A 23,479-nucleotide genomic window follows, 5' to 3' on the forward strand; every position below is an offset into this window, starting at 1 on the left:
TCAAATGCCTCAAGTTTATTTATTCCCTGTATTATTTCTGTGTATAAATTTTGGCTTGAAGTACTTAAAAAAAAAAAAGAAATGGAAGCAATATTAGAACCGATAAAAATCTGACGAAAATTTGATTCCATTTCCACCAAAAGAAAAACAAATTTTTCAAACATATTGCAACACTTTCCAAGTGACTCAAGCCTAACATTTCCCCTAAATCCTCCCCTCCCCGCGACATTCGCCGTCCCGAATGCACCGACCTCGAGATGCACCAAAATCCCCAACGACTAGTGGCCAAGAGCGTGGCTACCTCCCCTACTGACCCAAATCTCGCGTGGGACCTACGCGGACCACCAATATCAGGGATTGCCTAGGCTAAGGTCCGCCCAGCCACGACACCTTCGTCGACTCACGAAAGAGTCGGTCGACCGTTTGTTTAAAAAATTATCGAAGAAAGTTCGGTCCGCGAGGAGGTGGACAACGCAACACTGATGAAGACCGGTGGGCCTTGTCGTCATACGCGTCATCGTGACGGAGTGGGGATATTGGGGAGGGTCCCCTGCTTGGTGAACACCTATAAAGATAGACGCCACGGAGGGTCACATCACACTTAGCCCCGAAAATTTTCCGAGCAAGGTCTCTCCTCGATCGTCTACGCCGTGTTATCGCTGTTTCGTGCCAGTTCGAACAAACACTCGCAAGATGAACAAGTTGGCGATACTGGGATTCTTGGTGGCGTCCACGATGGCTGTGCCCATGCCCACGGACTTGAACAGCCTGCAACCGAACAGGGATCTCGATTGCTTTGAGCAAGAGAACACGCTGTTCAGCTGCATTTTCGTGAAGACCGTCAGCTCGTTGAACCGAGCGGCCAGGTCCAACGACATCGAGATCATCGATGGGATAAAGTTCGTGCGGGATACACCGAGTGAGTTCACGTGGATCCCCAAGTGGTTTTGATAGTTAAAATCACTTGGACGAACAAGTACTAGTGTGGAATCTCCAACTTTCTTCTATTTCTCGTCGCAAGACTCGCTAATCTTGATGTAGAAGTTGACAGTCATTGGGTACCATTGCTAATTTCAGTGGAACGCAACGGCAAAGATCTGCAGACCGAGTTGGACATCATGAACGAACTGCCCAGGGACACCTCCGATAGAGCTGTGAAGTTGGTGAGCATGCTGTACGAATCGGCAATGTCCTTCGTGAAGTCCCACAGCCTGAAGCTGAGCATGCCCGAAGAGGGATCAATTTCACGCGCACTCGGCGAAGGTAACTTTCAATCTTCTATGATAGAGACGCACCCGTTACGTAATACATCACTCCTCACTTGCCCCGACGATATCCCGACGCGAACAACGTCACGGATCTGCAACGTCACCGCCATGAACGAATATACTGTTCACCGAGCCTTTCACCTTCGTGATATCTATACGCGTAACCTGTTCCGGATAAACTCGTTCCTCGCTCGGTTACCGATTCCCTTTCCTTCTGAAGCCTTGTTCCGCGCTATGGAAAAAGGACGTTGGGTCCTGATAACGTTCATTCACTAGTTCAGGGTTAGCCGGCCGAGACACGAATGTAAATACGCTTCGAGATATTTACACTTGGATCGTTTGTCTAGGTCTTGGCACACCTGGGTCTTCCTTTCGTGTAGAAGTTACCGCGAGTTACCTTAACCTCTCAAATGGAATTTCTAGGTTTCTGTTCCAGAACCTGGCCTTTGGTTGAAAAGACTTTACTCGATAGGAGTTAGGATGACAGATCTCTTCGACCGAGCGACCTTTGTTTTTCATTTCCACGTGGTGAAATATCCAGATTTTCTTCTAAACTAGATCTCGATCTTTAATAATTCAATACCAACTTGTTGTCATGGATAATGAGAATCTCTGGTTTCGCAACAATTCTGTTCTTCACTTTCGCGTTATCAAATACCCAGATTTTTCCACTCTAAATAGGTAACTTTGTTTACCTACACAATACCAGCTTTCCAGAAAATATTCTCTGCTTCTTCGTCATCGATTACACTGAAGTTCTTCGTTTGCCCCAATTCTCACTCATACACTCACCTAAGTACCCATATATTCTTTATCCTATGTACCAACTTTCCTAAAGAATAACAAATCTATTTCCCCAAGTGTCTTTCTATTCTTCATCCCCAGATCGAGTACGCTACAGCTACTTATCCCAGGAAGGATTCAGTCTTCATTTACCCAACTTTCCAAAGATTAACAAACCTCTTCATTCCTCTAACACGAACTTTCCAAATGACAAGCTCTTCGTTCTAATTTTGATCTTTACATACACGTCACCAGCTGCTCAAAAGGAGTACATTTAACAAGCAATATTTCGTTTCCAGGTCGTGGTAAAATAAAGAAGATGGTCCTACCCGTGGTCGCTGCAGTGGCACTGAAACTGTTTGCCCTGGTACCAATTCTTCTCGGAGGTCTGGGTCTTTTAGTCCTGAAGGCATTGTTCGTTGGTAAAATCGCTCTCCTGCTGGCTGGTGTGTTAGGATTCCAGAGACTGTTTGGCGGCTCAGGAAACACCAGTTTCTTCAGCAAGAACTCCCAGCCGACCCTTGGATGGCCGGACAATGCCAACCCAGCCTGGTCAGCCGGCTCTGTGGCTGGTGTGCCCCAACAAGGATACTACAAACGAAGCTTCGACATCGAAAACGCAAAAATGGACGCCCAATCGATGGCGTACGCCGCTCATGTACCCGTCACAAACGAAGCCCAATAAAGGGACTCGACTCCACGATTCGTGGTGAACAACGACAGAGGATCCATAGGACTCCTGGAGGCCATATCTCTCGAGTCTGGCAAGCCTCAAAGGACCACCAGACTCACCCTCGACTGCTAGATTAATATTTATATACCATGTAAATTATTTGGTAACCTTCTGTATTAATAAATTATTTCCAATGAAACTCTACCCTGCAATGTCTAACTCAAACCTGATCCAGACCTACTGCATTACTATTTCATACATCACGGTGAATTATACAATTATCAGTTTGTATTGATAAACTATGTTTGGTAATACTCTTCTGAGAGTTTACGTATCTAACCTTGACCTAACCTGGACCTTCTAGATTAATACAACAATAATAATACGTCTTCACTGTATCAAGATTGCATACATTGAAAATGGAACGAATGATCGAACAAAGAAAGTAAAATTAAGTATACGGTTATACGTTGTCATCGATTTAACCTTGACCGTTTACGTATGTACCGCGTGAATTATTAATCCTTTGTATTAATAAATTACTAGAGAAAAAGGACCCCTTACCGTGAATCCCTCGCAGGTGTCGTGGTCGAAAGTAGCGACACGATTTCTAATTTGAAGAAATTATTTATGCGCTGTCCCGGCCACTGGGGCCCCAGGTGCATAGAAAACACGTTGTACGTGATTAGTTTTCAGCGGCGCGAAATTATCGACATCTTTATCACGCCGCGGAGCGACGATCGGTATGGGCTCATATGCGATTCTGATCGGACGTGGGCATACCTGCGTTTCGTGCGCGCTACCCCCACCACTTCATGCTCAGTGCTCCCTGCGCAGCGTTACCCCCACTCTGCGGCGAACGCTCCATTTCTCTCCTGCCCCACGCGTGCAAGATTCGGGGCACGTTGGTTTTGCATGCGCCGCGCGAACAGACACGGAAATCTAATTTTCGTCAGAAACTTATCGGTGATGTTCAACTTCAATTGATGAACGGTACACGTGGAAACTCGACGACGATTGTCGTCGCCCACAACACGCGCGTACCTTTTTTTTTTGTGGAAACGCGGCATTGTGCGCGCGACAAAGAAGGCATTGTAGGTTGCCGAACGGACTCCACCCTTTTTATTCTTCCCTCCGCGGCACGAGATCCCATTGTGTGTCCATGCGCGACACTGTTTCGCGCTCTGAGTCACGGTTTATCGCTTTCTAGTTGCGTCTCGTGAACTGGTTCGGTTCTCCAATTCGAACGAAGATGAAATTCGATCGATTTACTACGTCCACGGGAGTAGAATCATTTCGGCTATTGTGGGGAATTTTACTTGGAGTAAAAAAATTACGCAACAATTCTTTTTAGGAGAAGATACGATTTACAACCCCTTGATCGAATTTCAATTATCTTTGAACACTCTTCGAGAAAGTGTATGTAAAATTGGGTGTCAATTACTGAAAGAATAGAAAAGGAAGAAATGTGTAAAAAATAATTAAATGGTAGTAAATAGTAATACAATAGTAATAATAATTAGATAGTAATTTAATTACTTATTAACACTACATTTCGAATAGGAGATTGTATGATCGTTCTAGGGTATAATTAACTTTGGGTACACTTTTGAAACAGGAAACAAAATAATGTTACAAAATTATGAACAATATTAATTATTTTAAAGTCGTCTCCAAAGTGATTATACCTAAGAAGAATTATACAACCTGAAGTTAAAATGTAACGTCTATAAGTATTGTAAGTCATCTTTCCTGTGCTTTTTAGTAAAACCAGAGTGTTCTACACTCCCTTATCAACATGGTTTAAAATAAACGAGAATCACGCGAGTGTAATCATAGTACACTTTTAAGTGCATTGACTCCTAACATTTTCTTCCATTTCGGTGGACGAACAACTCTTTCGAAAACTTACGCTAGTATTACACTGCACGTGACAGTACAACGAAATGTCATCGCGTAACTTTAAGTCTATCGAGAGAAACCGTGAACACAGCCATTGACATTCACGTGCGTTATTTAGAAAAGGGTTACCGTACCCTCCCCCGTCCTCTCTGGATCTCACTGTGCCCCAAAATCGAACGAACCTGACACGCCACTAATTCCAATGTCACACATACGACGAATCTAACAGCCTCTGAAATTCAATGGGAAAACTGTCACCTCGGTCGATCGCTCGAAAGTGATCCCAGGTAAAAGGAAAATTAGTTTCTAGCGACACAGACGCTACGTCACGAGAGCAGCGTCGGCGTGCATGCCACGGGGAGAGACCCATGGTATTAAAATTCTCGACACCGCGGTCCTTGCACGTCGCTTGCCAAATGGTTCAAACTGGCCCCACCAACGATCGGGGCCCGACGTATAAAAGAAAAATAGCCCCTGGGGGCAAACAGTCAAAATCGTTGCCTCGACCTCGCGTTACTGATCGATAGACAACGATGTACGGAAAATTACTGATCGTTTTTGCGCTGGCGACGTTTGTCACCGCTGAGGATGGAACGGTTATGGGACTCATGGAGACCAAGATGACCAGAGCGATGGACGAGCTGAACCGAAAGGACAGTATTGGGATCTACGGCGACATGGTGACTCTGGAAAAGGTGGACGTGGACGAGGACACCGAGATTGGCAGGGTCAGCGAAGACCCCCTAGTGAGCAGAATAGAGAAGTTCCTGAGGACTCGTAGACTCCAGGTACATCTACCTAACGACGGGTCCGCAGCTGACGTTTTTGGTCGCGCTCTGGGACAGAAGGACGTTGGGGTGGAACTTAGGGGACTGACAACGGGGGCTTCTGAAGGTGAGGACACTTGGGAAGAAATTGATAATTGATTGGTCATGCGGAGATTCTTCATTTTGGGATGAGTCTCGGTTGAAGATGTACTTTAGGGTAACAGAGATAGAGTTGTAGAGATAATCTTTGTTGGGCAAGGGATCATTCTTAATGTTTGATTAGGTCAATCATAGATGATAGATTAGGTTCCTTTTGGTAAATGTTTAGCTCCCTGGTTGGATTATTTTTGGATGATTTAGAAAACTTGTCTGTAAACGTAAAGTTTCACGAAGGATATGGTTTATAGAGGGGACGATTTGTAATTGATTAATGGCTTGAAACATTTTTCATGAAAAGGATCACGAATCGTATTGTTCGTGCGAGAAGTTCTTTTTAACAAACTGTATATTCGTAGAAGATCTTTTATGGCTTCAAATAGACTTAAATACTATACACAGCGTTATAATCATACGATCATTATAATCATCATTGATTCAGAAAAGGTCTTGACACGTGGAACCTTTTAGCAGTAGTTTGTCATTTTATAAACCTCATTATTCTCTTCTATTTGATTTAACAAACTACCAATTAAGCCATTCAACGGTTAGATTCTTTTCGATAACAATTCTTTACTCTGGTAATCGATAAACATAAATTTAACAATGATAAATAAGAGCAATGCTAAAACAAAAATATCTCTTTCATATAAAACCACACTGAAACTATAAAAATCAAAAACCAAGAACCAAATATCGTGTATGGAAACAATAGATTGTCCAAAAAAAGGAGGAACGAATTGACGAACACGAAGTTAATCTCAAAATCCTAACAATTTATCCTTTCAATTATCACAAACAGTCTACGCATATAAAAAAGAAAAAACATATCCAAAACCACTAAAAGAATCCTTTGAAACAATAACAAAACAGTTACAGAGTACAAAAAGGTGGTCTCTAAAAATCATTACCAATCCAACGAACGTTCCTCTGAAAAAAAGAAAACAGCATTCTAACCTACAAATTTCGATCTCCGAGAACCGTTCGAGAAAAAAAAAAACACCTTCGGTGCTCGAAACGTACACTTTCATATAGTGCCGGAACAGTATTAATAAGAATTGTATATGTGCATGATCTTCCGCAAGTATGTACGTCCCCCAGACTTCCAAAAGCCACAACGACTCTCTAAGAGTCTCTCGATCTTGAACCCGCAGGTCTCTCTTGTGAATGGATCGCGCAGCGAGCGAGATCTTATAGCACCTTGCCTTTCTAAAGCCGTGCCAATCGAATGTAAGTGAGCCACGATACTGCGGAACGATTGGCCGGAAAGTGGCACTTCCGGCGACGCGGTTTCCGATTGGCTACCGCCAGCCGACTGGCACTGCCCGTTCCTCTTTTTCGCGGCCTGTTTTCGTCCGGCTAAATTACCTTAGGACTTTTTCGCGTGTCCCCCCCTCCTCCACCTCCTCTACCCTCCCTCTCGTTCTTCTCGCGAACGAGGCGTCTCGACGAGACGACGCTAAACAGGAAGAGAGACGAGAAGAGGGGGAGAAAGTAGCGTGTCTCGAGCATAGAAAGCCGCCGAGACGCGTCCCACTTCTTCCGTATCCGCGAGAACGCCGCTGCGGGACGGGAGGGGGGCGGTGGGCCGGGTGAGACGCGGGGCGGGGCGTCAGGGGGCCCGCGGGCCCAAGTGGGACGCCGCCGTCGGGATTCCGGGTTTCTGGGACGGGCGTCGAGAGAACACATCGTCGAACGAGGACCTTGAACGAGAGTGCCACATGTCGAAGAAAGTAGACTCGCCGATAAGTGGCCATTAGACGCTCCTAGAAACCCCCTACCCCCTCGCTCATCCCAGTTCTCCACATCCACCGAAACCGATCTTCGTCACGCGTTTCACTTAATCCATTGAACGGTCGTTGGGAGTACTGTGGTCACCATAATCGAACCGATATGAATAAATAAGATTCCGTGGTCTCGGACGAGTGGATTCTCATTAACGTTAAAACTACCGACGGTGAACGTATTTCTATTTCTATCGGATTTTGTATTTTTCTCTTTCGGTAATTGTCACCGAATATTGCGGGCGAAAGAGCCCATTGATGACCGAGTAACTTTAAAAAGAAATTCAAATCGGGTCGAATGACGAATGAATAGTAAATATTTTCAGCAACAAGGAGAAATCCGGGGAAGTGTTTCCTTTTGACTCGATCGTCAACGATGATACATCGAGTGTTCAGATTATTGTTGTAGTAAATAATCTACGTGGAATCCAATTTTTTACGTTATTAAATGTTTCCCTTTCGTTCCAGCGCGGACCAAGCTGAAGAAGATCTTGTTACCGCTCCTGCTGGCCCTGAAACTGAAGGCCATGATCGTCCTCCCAATTGTCATCACAGTGATAGGCTTGATAGGCATCAAGGGTCTCGGTGCTGGATTGATGTCCCTTCTTCTGTCGGGTGCCGTGGCCCTGAAGGCGCTGCTGTCGCCGTCTCCGCCATACCCTGCCAGGGTTAGTTACGGTATAGTGAAGCCCGAGATTCATCACGAGCAGTGGCACAGGTCCCAGGAAGAGGTCAATCAACCCTACAGAGGCTGGGCGCCAGACTTTGGTCCGGAGCAATACCCTTACCAGGACATGCCTTGATCGATTCCTCGCCATTCTTCATCCCCTCATTCTTTCATTCTATTTATTGACTCCTTTATTATACTCGCCGTGTTAAATAAAGACGTGTCTTTTGTACAATCAAGTGTTTCAATTCAAATCCAGAGTCTTTCAATCGTTCAGGAACAATGTCGAATGACCACTGTGCTTCAGCTGGGCCATGTATTGTACCTTTGGTGTCATCTCTGTAATGTGAATTTCCTTCTTCAGGAATAACTATTTGCAACATGATTTGTCAATAGTTATCGTTTAGTTACTCTTCAGTTTGCTCGCACCAACTATAAGACTGAAGATCCAGCTCTCTAAAGTTAGAATTAACAGCTTTGCTTCGAGTGTCCTCTTGAGTCACGATCATTCTCTTGCAACATAATCCTGTTTCAATAGTTAGCACTTGATTGCTCTTCAGATGGACATTCTGGTAAGATAGAATCATATTTCCTGACACTATCGAAGGTCTGAGATGAAATCACTTCTCTAAGAATTTCTTCGTTAATACCAAGATTTGGAACTTCGACTGTTCACCCGATCCTGTGCCCTCGCTACATTCAGAAGTAAGAAATATATTCCATAATCTCACCCATTTTCCTCGCGGATAATTGTCCCTTTGTTATTTTAAATGCTAAATCTTCCTCTATTGCAATTAAAACACTCGGTACATCGATCTACCGTGGCTCACATATACATTTATTGTATAATGAAGACCTTGAAAGAATGCAGCAACTGGAAAATTTCACTATCGGTCAGGACTTCCTGCGACTGACAGTATTACTATCATGAGAACGCAATTTATGGCATTCTTTCTAACTCCTCGCGGATCTAATTCCCCATACCCTTCCCACGTGTCATCCGCTTATCGAGCACTTTCCTCTCCGTCGATTCTCGGCACTCCACGTGTCGCGTACGTGACAGAGAGCCCCGAAAATAATTAAACAAATAATTCGAAAACTATAATCACGCGGATAAGCAGGTTACCCGCGGAGCCGGAGGAGAAGGCTAACGACCTAAATAGAAGGCGACTCGGACGGGAGAGAATGCAGCTGGTGGTGGGAGAAGTAGCGAACAGGTGGGGGGAGTAGGAAGAGGAAGGAAACGGGGTCACTGTGACGCGAGGAGTGGGGGGAAGCGGCCGATTGGCCGGTTCTGTTTCCCCCTCGGTGGATCAAGGTCAGTGGGTCGTTGCCTCCACGTGGACCCCCACTCTTTTTTCTCGCTCTCCACGCGCGATCGCTGACTCCAAGGAGTGGGGGGGACAGTATAACGGGATCGGTTGTGGTTTTGCTGAGCGCCTGGAGCGGTTGGAGTAGGGCAGAAACCTCGGGTATATACAGACCGATCGAGAGGACATCACCGTCAAGAGCTGCACGACGCCGAAGGACGCTCGCTCGGCGGAACTCCGTGCGATGAATGACTAGCGAGATTAGACTCTCCCTTATGGTTCCCCGAGGACTCTCCGAATTCTCGAGAATTTTTGAAAATCTTTCTCTCCTTCGAGATCTGCCGAATTTCTTTCTTAAGCCATCGAGGAAGATTGGATATCACCGGAATGTGTTAGAGTTTGTAGTAATACTATTCCGAATAGGTAGATGTCCTTGGTTCAGAGGGACGAGGATCGTTGCAGCGTAGAAAACGTTCAGATTCGTGTACCGAGAGTCCAAGTACAGATTAACGAATTTAGACGTGCCAAGTGTGGAAAGTCTAATTCATATACACAGTTAATTAAAGATTACGATCTCTCTGGGTCTACGATTCACTTGATAATTTACTTCTGGAAAGACATCCTTTCCAAGGACACTGTCCATTTCTAACGATAACAATCTCAATTTTGTAACGAAATACCGTCTCCGAATGAAATTCCCACGATCGAACCTAATCGTGGGTGCACCTCTTGAAAACTCTTCGTAGCCTCTTTGATTCGACGTTGCAGCATCCACGAGCGATGAAGCCTGGGTCAACGACGCCCCGCGAGACAATGCTTGGTCCTTTTGTTCATCGACTCGTACAGGTGTTCGGCACTCTGGTCCGTTCTGACCCTAAAAAGTATGCGAAAGTATGAACAGGCGCGCGATGCATTTTGAGCGCGTAACGGATGTTCGTTCTCGAATCAACGAGGCCTCCAGCACCCCGATTTTTTTCTCGTTTCACCGGACCCACGGCTCGATAACGCGGATGCGTTCGCACAGAACGAAGGCGCGATGCGTCGCGGGAACATTAGACGCGTGAACTGGCTGGACGCACACGACCATGAACTCCTGGATATCCGAGAATCCATTCCGCATGCATGCGAACGCGTTTCGGAGGCCTGTTTCCAGAAGCATTAACACACTAGCTGAATTAACGGACGTTGTCCGGAATGGGAAACGATGTCTCGATGCAAAAACCATCGTGGCTGACGTACGCTTTTTGTTTTAATTTCTGGAGCACAGATATACTGGAGAGGAGCTACAAAGAGTGCCGCCGAGTGATGTTTCCTCTGTGAGAGAAATTCGCCTCCTCGACCATGAATTGTACTTTGAACAATTGCAAATAATAGCAATTTAATACGTAGGGAAAGACTGCAAAGAATAATATAAAATAATGAATTTAATATACAGAAAATAAATGGATAGAATAATATAAAATAAATAAATTTAGTATGCAGGAATAAATGGAAAGAATAGTATAAAATAAATAAATTTACTGTACAGGAATAAATGGAAAGAATAATATAAAATAAAGAAATTTAATACATAGGATATAATGCAAAAAAAGGACCCGAAATAAATAAGTTCAATATATAGAAAATAAATGGAAAGAATGAAATAAAATAAATAAATTTACTATACAGGAATAAATGGAAAGAATAATATAAAATAAGTAAATTTAATACATAGGAAATAATGCAAAAAAAATATCCAAAATAAATAAGTTTAATATATAGGAAATAAATGGAAAGAATAATATAAAATAAATAAATTTAATACATAGGAAATAATGCAAAAACAAATATCCAAAATAAATAAGTTTAATATATAGGAAATAAATGGAAAGAATAAAATAAAAGAAATAAATTTAATACATAGGAAATAAATGCAAAGACTATACTCAAAATAAGAAAAATCGTAATGCTCACGGTACTTTGTAAATGAAGATATTAATTACGTTAATACAGTCGGTGACTGCTTGTATTGAAAGTAGGTACAGTTGAATTGGAATTTTTGGTAGTCATATCAAACAAATTTTATTTCATGCTTATGATTAATTTTTGCATATAGAATTACCTTTAGTATTGTAGCGGTACTTGTAGATCGCCCTGTATAATGGAAACTCTGCAAGAACTTCGCGTAATGAAAACGCAGTAGAACGAGTCGTTTTGGTCAGACACTCCACCGCCCTTCGTTCTCAACGAGGCGGTGTGTAGTATTTTGAGTAGAAAGGAAGTTCAGTTTCGAGATAAAGGAATATTATTGCACGAGTAAGAAAAATGTGGACAGGGTTAGTGTAATTTTCGATCAATCTTAATCGAATGTAGGCCTTAGATCATTTTCAAAAAGTACCAAGTAGAAGTAGAATATGGAGAATATCGAAAAATTTATATTCACAAAAACCATTATTTAATTGACAATCGACACACGGATAAAACATTGAAAAATATCAGACACTTATCTTTCGTATACAAAGGGTACTCAAACTCAAGTTTGCGAATCAAGTTATTCAATGTTATAAAAACTTAACGAAGATAGAATAAATGTTACATACAAAGAAGGTTCTTAATTGATGACCACACGACACGAGTAAAAATTCCTCGAAACCATAGGTAGCCCCACTGTAGTCAATCAGAGATTTGTATACAATCTCATTGGCTCCACAGATACCACCTTTTAAAAATTTTTAAACCACTTTTTAAAATTTATATTCATACCTTGTGATATCTTTTCGTACCGGATATATAATTCGATACACAAGTTTGAAGGTAATTTTCATCCCTTTTCCCAACAAAAACATATAATACACGTCGAATATTTTTCAGTACTCCATCCCTGTGCAAAGTTTCATCGAAATCTGAAACTACCAATTGATTTTACCAACAAAAAAATATAATATACGTCGAATATTTTTCAGTATTCCATCCCTGTGCAAAGTTTCATCGAAATCTGAAACTACCAATTGATTTTACCAACAAAAAAATATAATATACGTCGAATATTTTTCAGTACTCTGTACAAAGTGCTGTGCAAAGTGCTGTTGCACTACTGTGCAAAGTTTCATCGAAATCTGAAACTACCAATTGATTTTACAAACCAACGAACTAACACGACTCGCGTTTCTTTCCAAAAGAGATCTTTCCTTCTCCCTGCAATACATTCTCCCGAATCGCGCACACCATCTGTTCTTCACGGCGAAACGATTGACGCGTTTTCTTCGGTCTTCGGGGGAACTCTCGCAAATCGATCGACGAATGCAACTTTCTCACTGTGTCGTGTCAATTTTCACGGCAGAAAATGGGCTAACCACTGGTGCCGTGGACGGACCGGTTGACTCGATCGCCTAATGCCGTGCAATTACATTCGACGTTTCGAATGTGTAATACGTAGGATCCGCGAACGAACGAGAGCAAAAATCGACGGAAAAAGCTGGATAGCTCGGAACGTTGGCTGGCCTGATTGCGGCGCAGACAGGGACAGTCGCGTAAAATCGGAGGTCGCGGCTGAATGGACGTTTCCGTCGGCTCGTTGTTTTTCTGGTTTCCGTGTTAGTTTCTACGAAGCTGAAAGCCCTGTCGCGGTTAACCTGGATACCGGGTGAATCGATTAGGACTTCGACGCGAATCAACGATTCCGACGACAGAATCCCTCTGTGTTTCTGTTATATCACTCCACGGTCGATCGTCGGAGAAATGTCCACGAACGAATTAAGGACACTTATGAAACTCCACGAGTGCACCGAATATCTTTCACATGGATTTTTAACCTATAAAATGATTGTGGGGGATCACAAACGACAGTAGAAACGTTCTTAAATAAGCGAGGCTGTTATTCTCCAAGGACGACACTGAAACTGATGTATTTACATCAGTATGTCTTTTATTTTTGTATGTATCTATTTGAGGTTAGGTTTAGAGACTTTTCTTCATTTTTGGATATAGTTCTGGTGTGAAATTTAAAGACAGCACGTTTGCATCCCATTTTACACGCTCTATTTTCTTCTTGTTTCTTACAACAAACAAAGTAATACTCTTATATATTTACCACTGTATCTCTTCTTTTTTGTGCACTTTTTTGAGGTTAGACTTAGAGACTGTATTCCAACCATACTTGGCTCCTACGTGTATTTTATTTTCTGATATTTCATTCCTCCTAGTGAATAAACTATAACTGTATACTTCACTTTGTGTATCTTTCTCCATTTTTAGGGAGGTTAGGTTTCGAAACTCCATTTCAACTGTGTCTCACATTGTACACTCTATTTTCACGCATGTAATTTCTCCAGGTAAATTAACTTCTACCGTACGCTTCGCTCTGTGAATCTTTCATTCATTTTGGTGCACATTTTCGAGGTTAGATTCGGAGCCCCACCTCGCATACTCCATTTTCTCGCATCTGTACTCGTGCCTCGCGTGCACACCACCACGTGTATTGTACAACAAACGCTAGTTAAATAAATAAAAAATGAAAAAAAATTGCAAATCGGCCACGAGGAGTTGCTCATGTTCCGTTTTAATTTTCGCTTTCGCCGCCTGGAAAGCGGAGTGGCCGTTGACGCCGCCGAGTCATTGACGTCCCGTGTCGCGCGAGGACGTTCGACGTTCGGTCCTGGAATCGGCGCGCCATTGACGGAGGATCGGGCCGCAAAATTCGGCCGCGCTCGATACGCTCGGTCGGGTTACGCGCCGCATACACACGAAGGATAGTAACAGTATACGGGGAACAGTTATGGGGAACGAGAGGAACACCCATTCACGTTTCACTTGCGGCACGATTCTACTCGTATCGATCGAATCGGCCGATTGGAAAGGCGTGCCACGGGGATCGCTGGATATCCATTCGAATCTGGTGCATTCTTTCTCAGGGGATAAGAAACGGAATAAACATATTCTCCAACCATCGTTAACTGGAAACACGATATCCTATTTTCAGCTAACAAATTTTTTAACAAATTCTGTATGGAGTTAAAAGTGCGAATAAAAGAGAATCTTTACCGTCTTATTATTATTATTATTTTTGTTATTTTTAATCCTTACAATCTTATTATTATTATTTTTTCGTTTTTACTTTTAATCTTTACAATCTGTTTATTACTTTTGTTATTTTTAATCCATGCAACCTTATTATTATTATTTTCTTATTTTTAATCCTTACATTCTTACTGGTATTATTTTTTAGTTTTAATCTTTACAATCTGTTCATTATTTTTGTTATTTTTAATCCATGCAATCTTATTATTATTATTTTCTTATTTTTAATCCTTACATTCTTACTATTATTATTTTTTAGTTTTAATCTTTACAATCTTATTATAATTTTTGTTACGTTTAATCCTTGCAATCTTACCATTATTATTTCTTTTACTTTTAGTGTTATTATTTATTTTTTATTAAGAAGTTTTATCCGTACGTGAATTAAATTTGTTACGAGGCTTCCTAATTTAAGAGCTTGTTTAAAAATATAAAATTGTACACTCAATGAGATATGCACCTATATAACTTCTTCGTTTTAAAAGTACTAATGCTTTTTATGATTTTATCCGTTGAAATAAATAGATTTTCAATGTTTTTTTATATTGTTTACTTTTTCTAGATTCTCCCTCCAACAGTACAAAAAGTCTACTATTAAATTCAAAGTAAGTTGAGTACTAGAATCTTTTACGCCGACTGCTAAGTTTTAATTGATAATTCCATAAGAATTGAGAAAACAATTTTCTCTAAATTGGCCGACCGATACATTTCAGTAATCAGTATTTATCTCTCATCATCATTTGATCCTTTCAGTTTACATTCAGACCCTCTTTAGAATATTCTGAACTATATACAGCAACCGTGATTAAATGCTAACCTTGACAGCCATTATTTAGAAATTCTACCCCTGAAATGGGCAATAACCATTTCTTTTTATATTTAAACCAGGTAGCCAGTATTTATCCTTCATCTTCATTTGATTGGTCTACATCCAGTCTACTGAATATGGTTCACTTTCAGTCTAATTTTATTGTTTTTAAATATTTGAAGTATATATACCAACCATAATCAAATGCTAACCTTGACAGTCATTATTTAGAAATTCTACCCCTGAAATGGGCAATAACCATTTCTTTTTATATTTAAACCAGATAACCAGTATTTATCCTTCATCCTCATTTGATTGGTCTGCATTCAATCTACTGAATATAGTTCACTTTCAGTCTAATTTTATTTTTTTTAAATATTTAAACTATATATAACAACCATGATTAAATGCTAACCTTGACAGCCATTATTTAGAAATTCTACCCTTGCAATATTGACCATTTCTTTATACATTTAAACCAGGTAGCCAGTATTTATCCTTCATCCTCATTTGATTGGTCTACATCCAGTCTACTGAATATGGTTCACTTTCAGCCTAGTTTCATTCTTTAAAATATTTTAGACTATATATAACAACCATGATTAAATGCTAACGTTGACAGCCATTATTTAGAAATTCTACCCCTGAAATGGGCAATAACCATTTCTTTTTATATTTAAACCAGGTAACCAGTATTTATCCTTCATCCTCATTTGATTGATCTACATCCAGTCTACTGAATATGGTTCACTTTCAGTCTAATTTCATTCTTTAAAATATTTTAAACTATCTATAACAACCATGATTAAATGCTAACCTTGACAGCCATTATTTAGAAAATCTACCCTTGCAATATTGACCATTTCTTTATACATTTAAACCAAGTAGCCAGTATTTATCCTTCATCCTCATTTGATTGGTCTACATCCAGTCTACTGAATATGGTTCACTTTCAGCCTAGTTTCATTCTTTAAAATATTTTAAACTATCTATAACAACCATGATTAAATGCTAACCTTGACAGCCATTATTTAGAAAATCTACCCTTGCAATATTGACCATTTCTTTATATATTTAAATAAGGTACGTTAACCTTGTCCAATTTCAGAACATCTAGTTTAGGACAGTTGGGAGGCAAAACGTTCGTATTTTGGTGGTCAACGATGGCTGTGAACGCATCTCGAAGCGAATGGCCGACTATGCGCCGGATCGCTTCGTGAAACAGGAGCAGCTCGCCGGAGATCGTACGATTATTAACGAAAGGAAGGCGTTGCGGTAAAAGGAAGTAACAAGTCGCGAAATAGATGCTTCGAGAAGAAGGCTAATCCGCTCTTTTCCGACACACCTGCTAGCCGACCATGCGAGCGCATCGTCTCGGCCATACGAAATACCACGCGAGCCTAATGCGCCGTTCACGCTGGAGAATTTATTGCTTGAAAATTGCGCCGCGTCTTCGTCGGCGAATTAAATGCAATTTCCAAGGAATGCGTAGCCTGGAATTCCCGCGAAACTTGTATATAAATATGTAGGTAAAAATGGAAGAAATAATTGCTGCGAGTAACCGGAGAGTTCGATGGACAGAGTCACAATTATTAATGTTTGTCGAACTTGATTTTTGCTCGCAACAAGCACGACTTTGACAATCTTCATATACCGTATAGACAGATTATTATCAACAGTGGGATTTAACGATCTATTATTATTTTTCGAACGATTTTACCGAGAAAATTTATTTTTCTGTTTTGAGGTTAGAAATTGGTAATCATTTATCGTGAAGAATATTACAAATTTGAGGCGAAAGAACAAATTTGCTGTTTGGGAATATTTCGAGTTTCTCTTCTCTTTGAGCGAATTTCTTGTTTAGTTACGAGTGATTTAAAATTAATCTTTCCACGTCACTTTTGTTAATGTGTAATATAACTCGACATTTGTATATGTCTACTATTTGTAGATTTCTTTCAAAGAATATAGACTCTCGTTAAAACTAGGAACCAAATAAATAACACGGTATAAAGATGAATGTATCCTTGAGAAAGTTCTTCGTTGATCTTAACGACGAAAAGAAGACTATGGTTGGCTTCAATGAAGAAAATATCCTATCGCCCTATGGCAATCAAAGCTAAAAGGAACATAATTATTCTAGTAAATGGAACGAGGTCTCTAAACACATCAGAAGATAAGTACAGTGTTCAAATAGACGAAAAAAGGAGATGAGTGAGAGTTAGGTTATGGTACTTCAGTGTGAAATGGTGTTGAAGAAGGTGTCTGAAATATTCCAGTAATAGGATCTGAGTTCACCAAGCAAGATTTAAATGGTTTAGTAGAATGAAAGATTCTTAATATAGATATTCTGGCTGTATGTACAAGACGAGAAACATGTTTATTCCCCATCAACGTTTCAAATTTAGTCAGAGGCCCGTTTCAAGATAAGCTCGTATACATTCTAAAAATTAGCATAAGCATGACAAAAAATTACCGTATATATTATTCGTTTTATTGCTATAATATTTCATTAAAATTCGCGAGGTAAATGTAGTTCAATGTAAATCCAGTAATCAAAACTTTTAATTAATTTGATTTATATGAATTAATGGTTTGATAAAAGCGTTATATGTTTATTTTTAATAAATTGTATAGTACGTTATTGGCAACGTATTGACCGTAATCGTTATTTTAGTACAAACGGATAATGCGTTGTTCGCGACAAAAGTGAAAACATGGCATATATCAATAATGCCACTTAATATTCAAAGGTTAAGTTAAATTGAAAAATGTTATATTTAATAATTATTATACATGTTTTGTGTCACTGAAAATAGTTTTAAATAAATATTTACACACTATGGGATTGCTTGAATGGGTCGAATCAATTTTAATTAAAGTAGCTTTAAAATTTATCACAAAGTGAGGCCAAACGGATGGTATAACTGGAAAATTATCCTGTAATTAAAAGTAAATTGGAAAAAGAAAATAACATTTTTTTATTCAAGGCCTTGTTTTCAAGAAAATCAAGTTCAAGAATTAAATAGAATCTATATGAGTACGCACATACTCCATTATCTCCCTATTTAATCAGTTCTGTACACATACTTCCTTTCTAATAAAGCAAATAAAGTAATTCTTCTAATATACGTATTATTAGTACTTATCAAGAGATTGGAGTTTCTTATTTATTAGTTCATATTTAAGCCCAAAGATGATCAAATGCACCCGCACTTGATACAATTTTCCAACTCAATTTTCTCAAAAATGAGGCCTCGAATAAGAAAATGTTATTCTTTTTTTTCGATTTACTTTTATATGTAAAATAATCTCTTTCGGTTGCCCAATCCGTCCGATCTTATCCTTTATAGGAAATCAAAAAATGTTTTAATTTTTCTTAAATTTTCCTTTTATATATTATTAATACAATCACTGTTACGAATCAAAATAACAAATAAAAATTTCCCAAGATTTCGAGCAGGGAATTGAAAAAATCGTCTGCAGCTTAAGGATTAATCTTTAATTCCATATAGTTGGCGTACCGCAACATATTAATTATTAAACACTACCAACATGTTTTTCAGCCAATGTCGTATTTTTGCAACATAATTTCGTCAACTTAAATTTTATTGTAACGATGAAAACAATTAAATCGACAATTTCTTCTTTTAATCCTAATGTGTACTTCTATGTATTTTACATGTAGTTTCATGTAAAATCACAAGTAATTTTTTACTTGTCGATTCAAATCTTTTTTTTATTTTATTTACATCTTAAAAACAAAACCATGCATTTAAGGGTCAGTAAGTTATTCGAATCTTTACATTTAGTTTCGATTTTGAACTTATACCTATCTTTTATAATTTTGGATTTGTACCAATTTTTTACTTGTCGATTCAAATTTTTTTTTTATTTTATTTGCATCTTAAAAACAAAACCATGCATTTAAGGGTCAGTCGGTTATTGGAATCTTCATCTGTAATTTCGAAATTATTTTAATAATGACTAATTTGGTACTTGTATCGTTCTCTTATCATTTCGAACGTGTACTGTTTTTTTACTCGTCGATTCAAATTGTTTTGTGCTTGTACACAAAATTAGCCCGTTCTTTTACAATTCTTGGACCTGTACCAATTTTTTACTCGTCGATTCAATTTTTTTTTAATTTTATTTGCAACTTAAAAACAAAACCATGCATTTAAGGGTCAGTCGGTTATTGGAATCTTTATCTATAATTTCGAAATTATTTTAAAATGACTAATTTAGTACTTGTATCGTTCTTCTATCATTTTGGACCTGTTCCATTTTTTTACTCGTCGATTCAAATTTATTTGTGCTTGTACACAAAATTATCCCGTTCTTTCATCATTTTTGGACCTGTACCATTTTTTCACTCGTCGATTCAAATTTGTTTGTGCTTGTACACAAAATTAGCCCGTTCTTTTATCATTTTTAGACCTGTACCATTTTTTCACTCGTCGATTCAATTTTTTTTAAATTTTATTCGCAACTGAAAAAGAAAACCGTGCATTTAAGGGTCACTCGGTTATTCGAGTCTTTATCGAGCAAGAGGCGCGATTGGTCCAGGATCCGCGCGTCGTCGCGCGGATCCTCGAAGCGCGAACGCGGCGTTAGGCTCGGTTCTCGAGCTTCTCCCGCCGCGTCCGTGAAAATTGGCCGCGCACTTTCTCGCCGTCAGATCCGTCTGAAGCGCCGTCGTTCGAGCGTGGCGCGCGAAAATCCGATCTCCCGGCGAGCTAACTGGGCTAATTTAAAGTAGGCCTCCGTCTCGTTTCGCTCAGCCGAGGGAAATAATGCTTGCCCCGGGCGGTTTCGCGGAACCCGGCGAGCTTTTCCGCTACGGGAGCCTGAATCCCGGATTTCGATAAGACGTCGCCGCGTTCGTTCCAGCCTACTCGATTTCGTCGTCGAGATGGAAAGTGGTTCCCAACAGGTCGCCATTGATCGGAGATTTACATGAATTTCATCCAAATACGACCAATTTGAGCGCAATATTTCTCCAAACCGAGAACTATCGTCGATATGGAAATCGTGCTCGATGTTGACCGCAACTGGCACCAATACAGCTGGATCGTGTCTGGAACGAATCATAATCTTTCATCGAAGCCTAAATCACAGTTGGACAACCATTTTGTGATTCTTACGAAATGGAACATTTTGAGCACGATTTTTGTCATTCGCAAGGTTTGGGAATGTTTGAAGAATATCGGGAAATTTGTCGAAAGAACATCAATTTTGAGTTACTTTTCGATTATCCGGTCGAATCGGGAACTTTCTTTCGGGGCCTGCACTACAGTGAAACTTGATTATAACTGGCACGGATGTAGCTAGATCGCGACTGTAACGAGGTGTAATGAATTTAATTCACAAAGCTTGGGCAATTTAAGGGAAATTGCAACGTCTTCTCGTGGAAACATCGTGTACGAGATTACATTCAACTGTATCGCCTGAAATTAGGAACTTTCTTTCATTCGTACCTAAATCACGGTCGATCTTTATTGTATCTAGCACGGATGTGTCCAGATCACATCCGTAACGAAACCCGATAAATCAGTGCCAAGAAATTCGGAGAAGTTGGAAAATCTCGAATTTTCAAATTCGCCTGTAATCGGGAACTTTCTTTCATTCGGTGCCGAAACCACAGTGTTACTTGACCGTAACCAGCACGAATGTATCTAGACCACTGCGAACCAAATAATCCAATTCAACAAATTGTAGAAAACTCGAGAAATCTCGGAAATTTTCACATTCTCCGTTATTCCAACCGAACGAACTCGATTCGATGCTCAATGCGATCAATTCCCCACGGTTGAACACCAAAAATTCCATCAACCTCGTTTAAGGTTCACCGAGTCACCTCGTTGAAGCACCGAACGGGCCGTCGACGATGTATCTCATCAAATGGGCGATTCGAAACGACTCGTGAAACGTCCAATCGGTCCCCGAGAGGCCCAGGTGCGATTGAACTGAACGCACGCGTCCTTCGTCGTTGCTCGCGACGGTATATCGTCGTTTCTGGAGCACACGGAATCGATAATGGAAGAAAGTCCCGCGGTTGTCGCGTGCCGTGCGCGGCGAATTCGCGGTTGCGTCCTCGTGGACATCCTCCCCCCACCCCCACCCTGGCCCTCGCTCCGGCATCGCGACATTAAAATCAAACGAACGGTCTTCGGTCTCATTAGACCCCGGTGTGGACCTGTATCCTTTTTTTTTTGTTTTCGTCTCTGGCAACGGGGCGAATTCGACAGAGATTCGAATTCTCCGCTCTATTTGACGCTCCCTCTCGGGCGGCGTGAGCGGCGTGGCGCGGCGCGGCGCGGCGGCGGTGGCCGCGAGAGGGCCCCCTCGCCTCCTCTTCGACGCCCGCGAAAGAAGAGAGCACGTCGCCTCGGTGCTCTCGACTACGGAGAATGTATGGAACGGGCCGAAAGGCAAAAAGGAAAAAGGACTACCCGGTGACTCGCTCTATATATACTGCAACTATCCGAGGGTATGTCCAGTGCACGGTACGCGTCTCGTCCGTCAGCTTCGAGCCCAGGTCCTGTTACGACTCGCCACGTGGAGGAAAGATCTCGTACGGTGCCGTATCCCTGTCTGCCCCCACCCCGTCCCCCGAGTAACACGAGTTCCCAACGAGGGATCACGTTTCGAGGACATCGATCTAGAGGACTCACGATGAAGGGATTCGCGGCCCTGCGTCAATTGTCGCGCCAACAGGCGTGTATGCTCTTGCTCCTGGTGTTGGTCGGTAATGGTAGCGGGGAGATCGAGAGACGCATCTCGAAGCAGATGGTCGAGGAGTCCCCGGAGACCCTGGCCTCGAATCTGAGCAAGGACTGCGGCAAATCGTACAGTGCCACTTGCCTGAAACTGGACGTGGTGTCCTTCCTGGACAGGCTCTCCGAGCAGGAGGACATCAACATCCTACCGGGTGTGTCCGTGATCAAGGAGAACGGCTCGGCTAACATGCCGGCCGCTGAGGTAGTCGCCAACCTGGCCAGGGACTTCCCGAACGACGTGGAGAAGAGGCTGGACGCGTACCTGGTGCACAAGGTGGGCAGTTACCTGAACAGTCACTCGATATCCATCAAATTGTTCGATCCGAGGACCTTCGAGGCGGCCAGGAACTTCAACGAGGAGACCCTGGCCCAGCTGGGTCTGAGCGGACAGAGCGTCGGAACTGGTGAGGAATCCTAGTCATGCTAACTATCCGCTGTCTAGCCTTCTGGGGCTTTGAAACTCGTCTAACCGGGGGATTCCTTGAACGTTTAGGACGCAAGAAGGACAAGGGGGGCTATGGGGCTCTCATGGCGGGTCTGATGATGATGAAGGGTACCCTGGGCGCGGTTGGATTCGGTGCTCTCGCTCTTCTTGCCGGTAAAGCCTTGATGACCGGTCTGATGGCTCTCATGTTATCGGCCATTGTTGGACTGAAGTCGCTGGCAGGTGGTGGCGAGAAGAAGACCACCTACGAGATCGTCAGCAAGCCGGTGTACTCGAACTCCCATACCCACAGCTCCGAGGAACATCACGGGCATGGCTACGGACACTCCGGTTACGGTAGATCGATGGACACCGTCCAGGAGTCCATCAACCAGGCGGTACTCAAGTACGGGAACGCGCGAGATCGTCGATCGATCTGGGTGAATTAATCGACTAGCGCGCGAAGCGTTTAATTTATTTATTCATCAAGGAGCCGCGAGAGATCCCAGTAGCACGTCTCTACCTCACCGAGAGCCCACTTCGTTCCCGTTCTCCTACTGCCCCCCTCCCCCTCGCACCTGGCGAAGTCCTCGCGATCTGGCCGCATCCACCAAACCCCCACCCACCCCCCCATGTTCCCCACCATCCTGGTTCCTCTCTACGCAACTTCGTCTCGCTTTCTCGCTGCTCGCGCGTTCTGTCTGGTTACCTCCCGTCGTCCACGCCTGGTCTCATTTCATCGCCCCGCGTTTTATCACCATTACAGTTATTCATAGATTCGTAGGTATTTATTGCGAACCATAACGCCAACAAGGCCACGGCTCGAGCCCGTTCTCGTCGTTTGCATCCTCGAACCGTGTACATGATTTTCTCTGTTCTGTTATTTATTGTGTCTTCATGCATTGTAAAGTTTTAATAAACGAACTTTTTAAGAAGCCCCCGTCACGATGTATATGTTCAGCTTTGGGATTCTTTATTTCGATATATTTTCCGTCGATGATTCGAAGAGACCATCCAAAGGGTGGATGAGAGAGAGAATAGAGGGCTTTTGTGGACTTTGGGGAGGGGGGGAATTTTTTTTCTTTTTTTTTCTTCTTTTT

At 41.7% G+C, this 23,479-nt stretch overlaps 3 protein-coding genes across 3 annotated transcripts; all 3 read left to right on the forward strand.

The window, feature by feature from the left end:
- The first annotated feature begins 693 nt into the window (after nt 1–693).
- Nucleotides 694–3,019, forward strand: Osi14 (DUF1676 domain-containing protein Osi14). The gene is made up of 4 exons (XM_076319094.1): nt 694–919; nt 1,078–1,263; nt 2,351–2,727; nt 2,786–3,019. The coding sequence occupies exons 1-4, from the start codon at nt 694–696 to the stop codon at nt 3,017–3,019; spliced, it is 1,023 nt and encodes a 340-aa protein (XP_076175209.1).
- A 1,975-nt stretch (nt 3,020–4,994) lies between these two features.
- Osi15 (DUF1676 domain-containing protein Osi15) lies at nt 4,995–8,136 on the forward strand. Its single transcript, XM_076319095.1, has 3 exons — nt 4,995–5,045; nt 5,154–5,520; nt 7,802–8,136. The coding sequence occupies exons 1-3, from the start codon at nt 4,995–4,997 to the stop codon at nt 8,134–8,136; spliced, it is 753 nt and encodes a 250-aa protein (XP_076175210.1).
- Nucleotides 8,137–21,851: 13,715 nt separating this feature from the next.
- On the forward strand, nt 21,852–22,828 carry Osi16 (DUF1676 domain-containing protein Osi16). The gene is made up of 2 exons (XM_076318726.1): nt 21,852–22,359; nt 22,449–22,828. The coding sequence occupies exons 1-2, from the start codon at nt 21,852–21,854 to the stop codon at nt 22,826–22,828; spliced, it is 888 nt and encodes a 295-aa protein (XP_076174841.1).
- The last annotated feature ends 651 nt before the right edge of the window (nt 22,829–23,479 follow it).

Source organism: Ptiloglossa arizonensis, chromosome 8 (genome assembly GCF_051014685.1).
Source record: "Ptiloglossa arizonensis isolate GNS036 chromosome 8, iyPtiAriz1_principal, whole genome shotgun sequence".
NCBI lineage: Eukaryota > Metazoa > Arthropoda > Insecta > Hymenoptera > Colletidae > Ptiloglossa > Ptiloglossa arizonensis.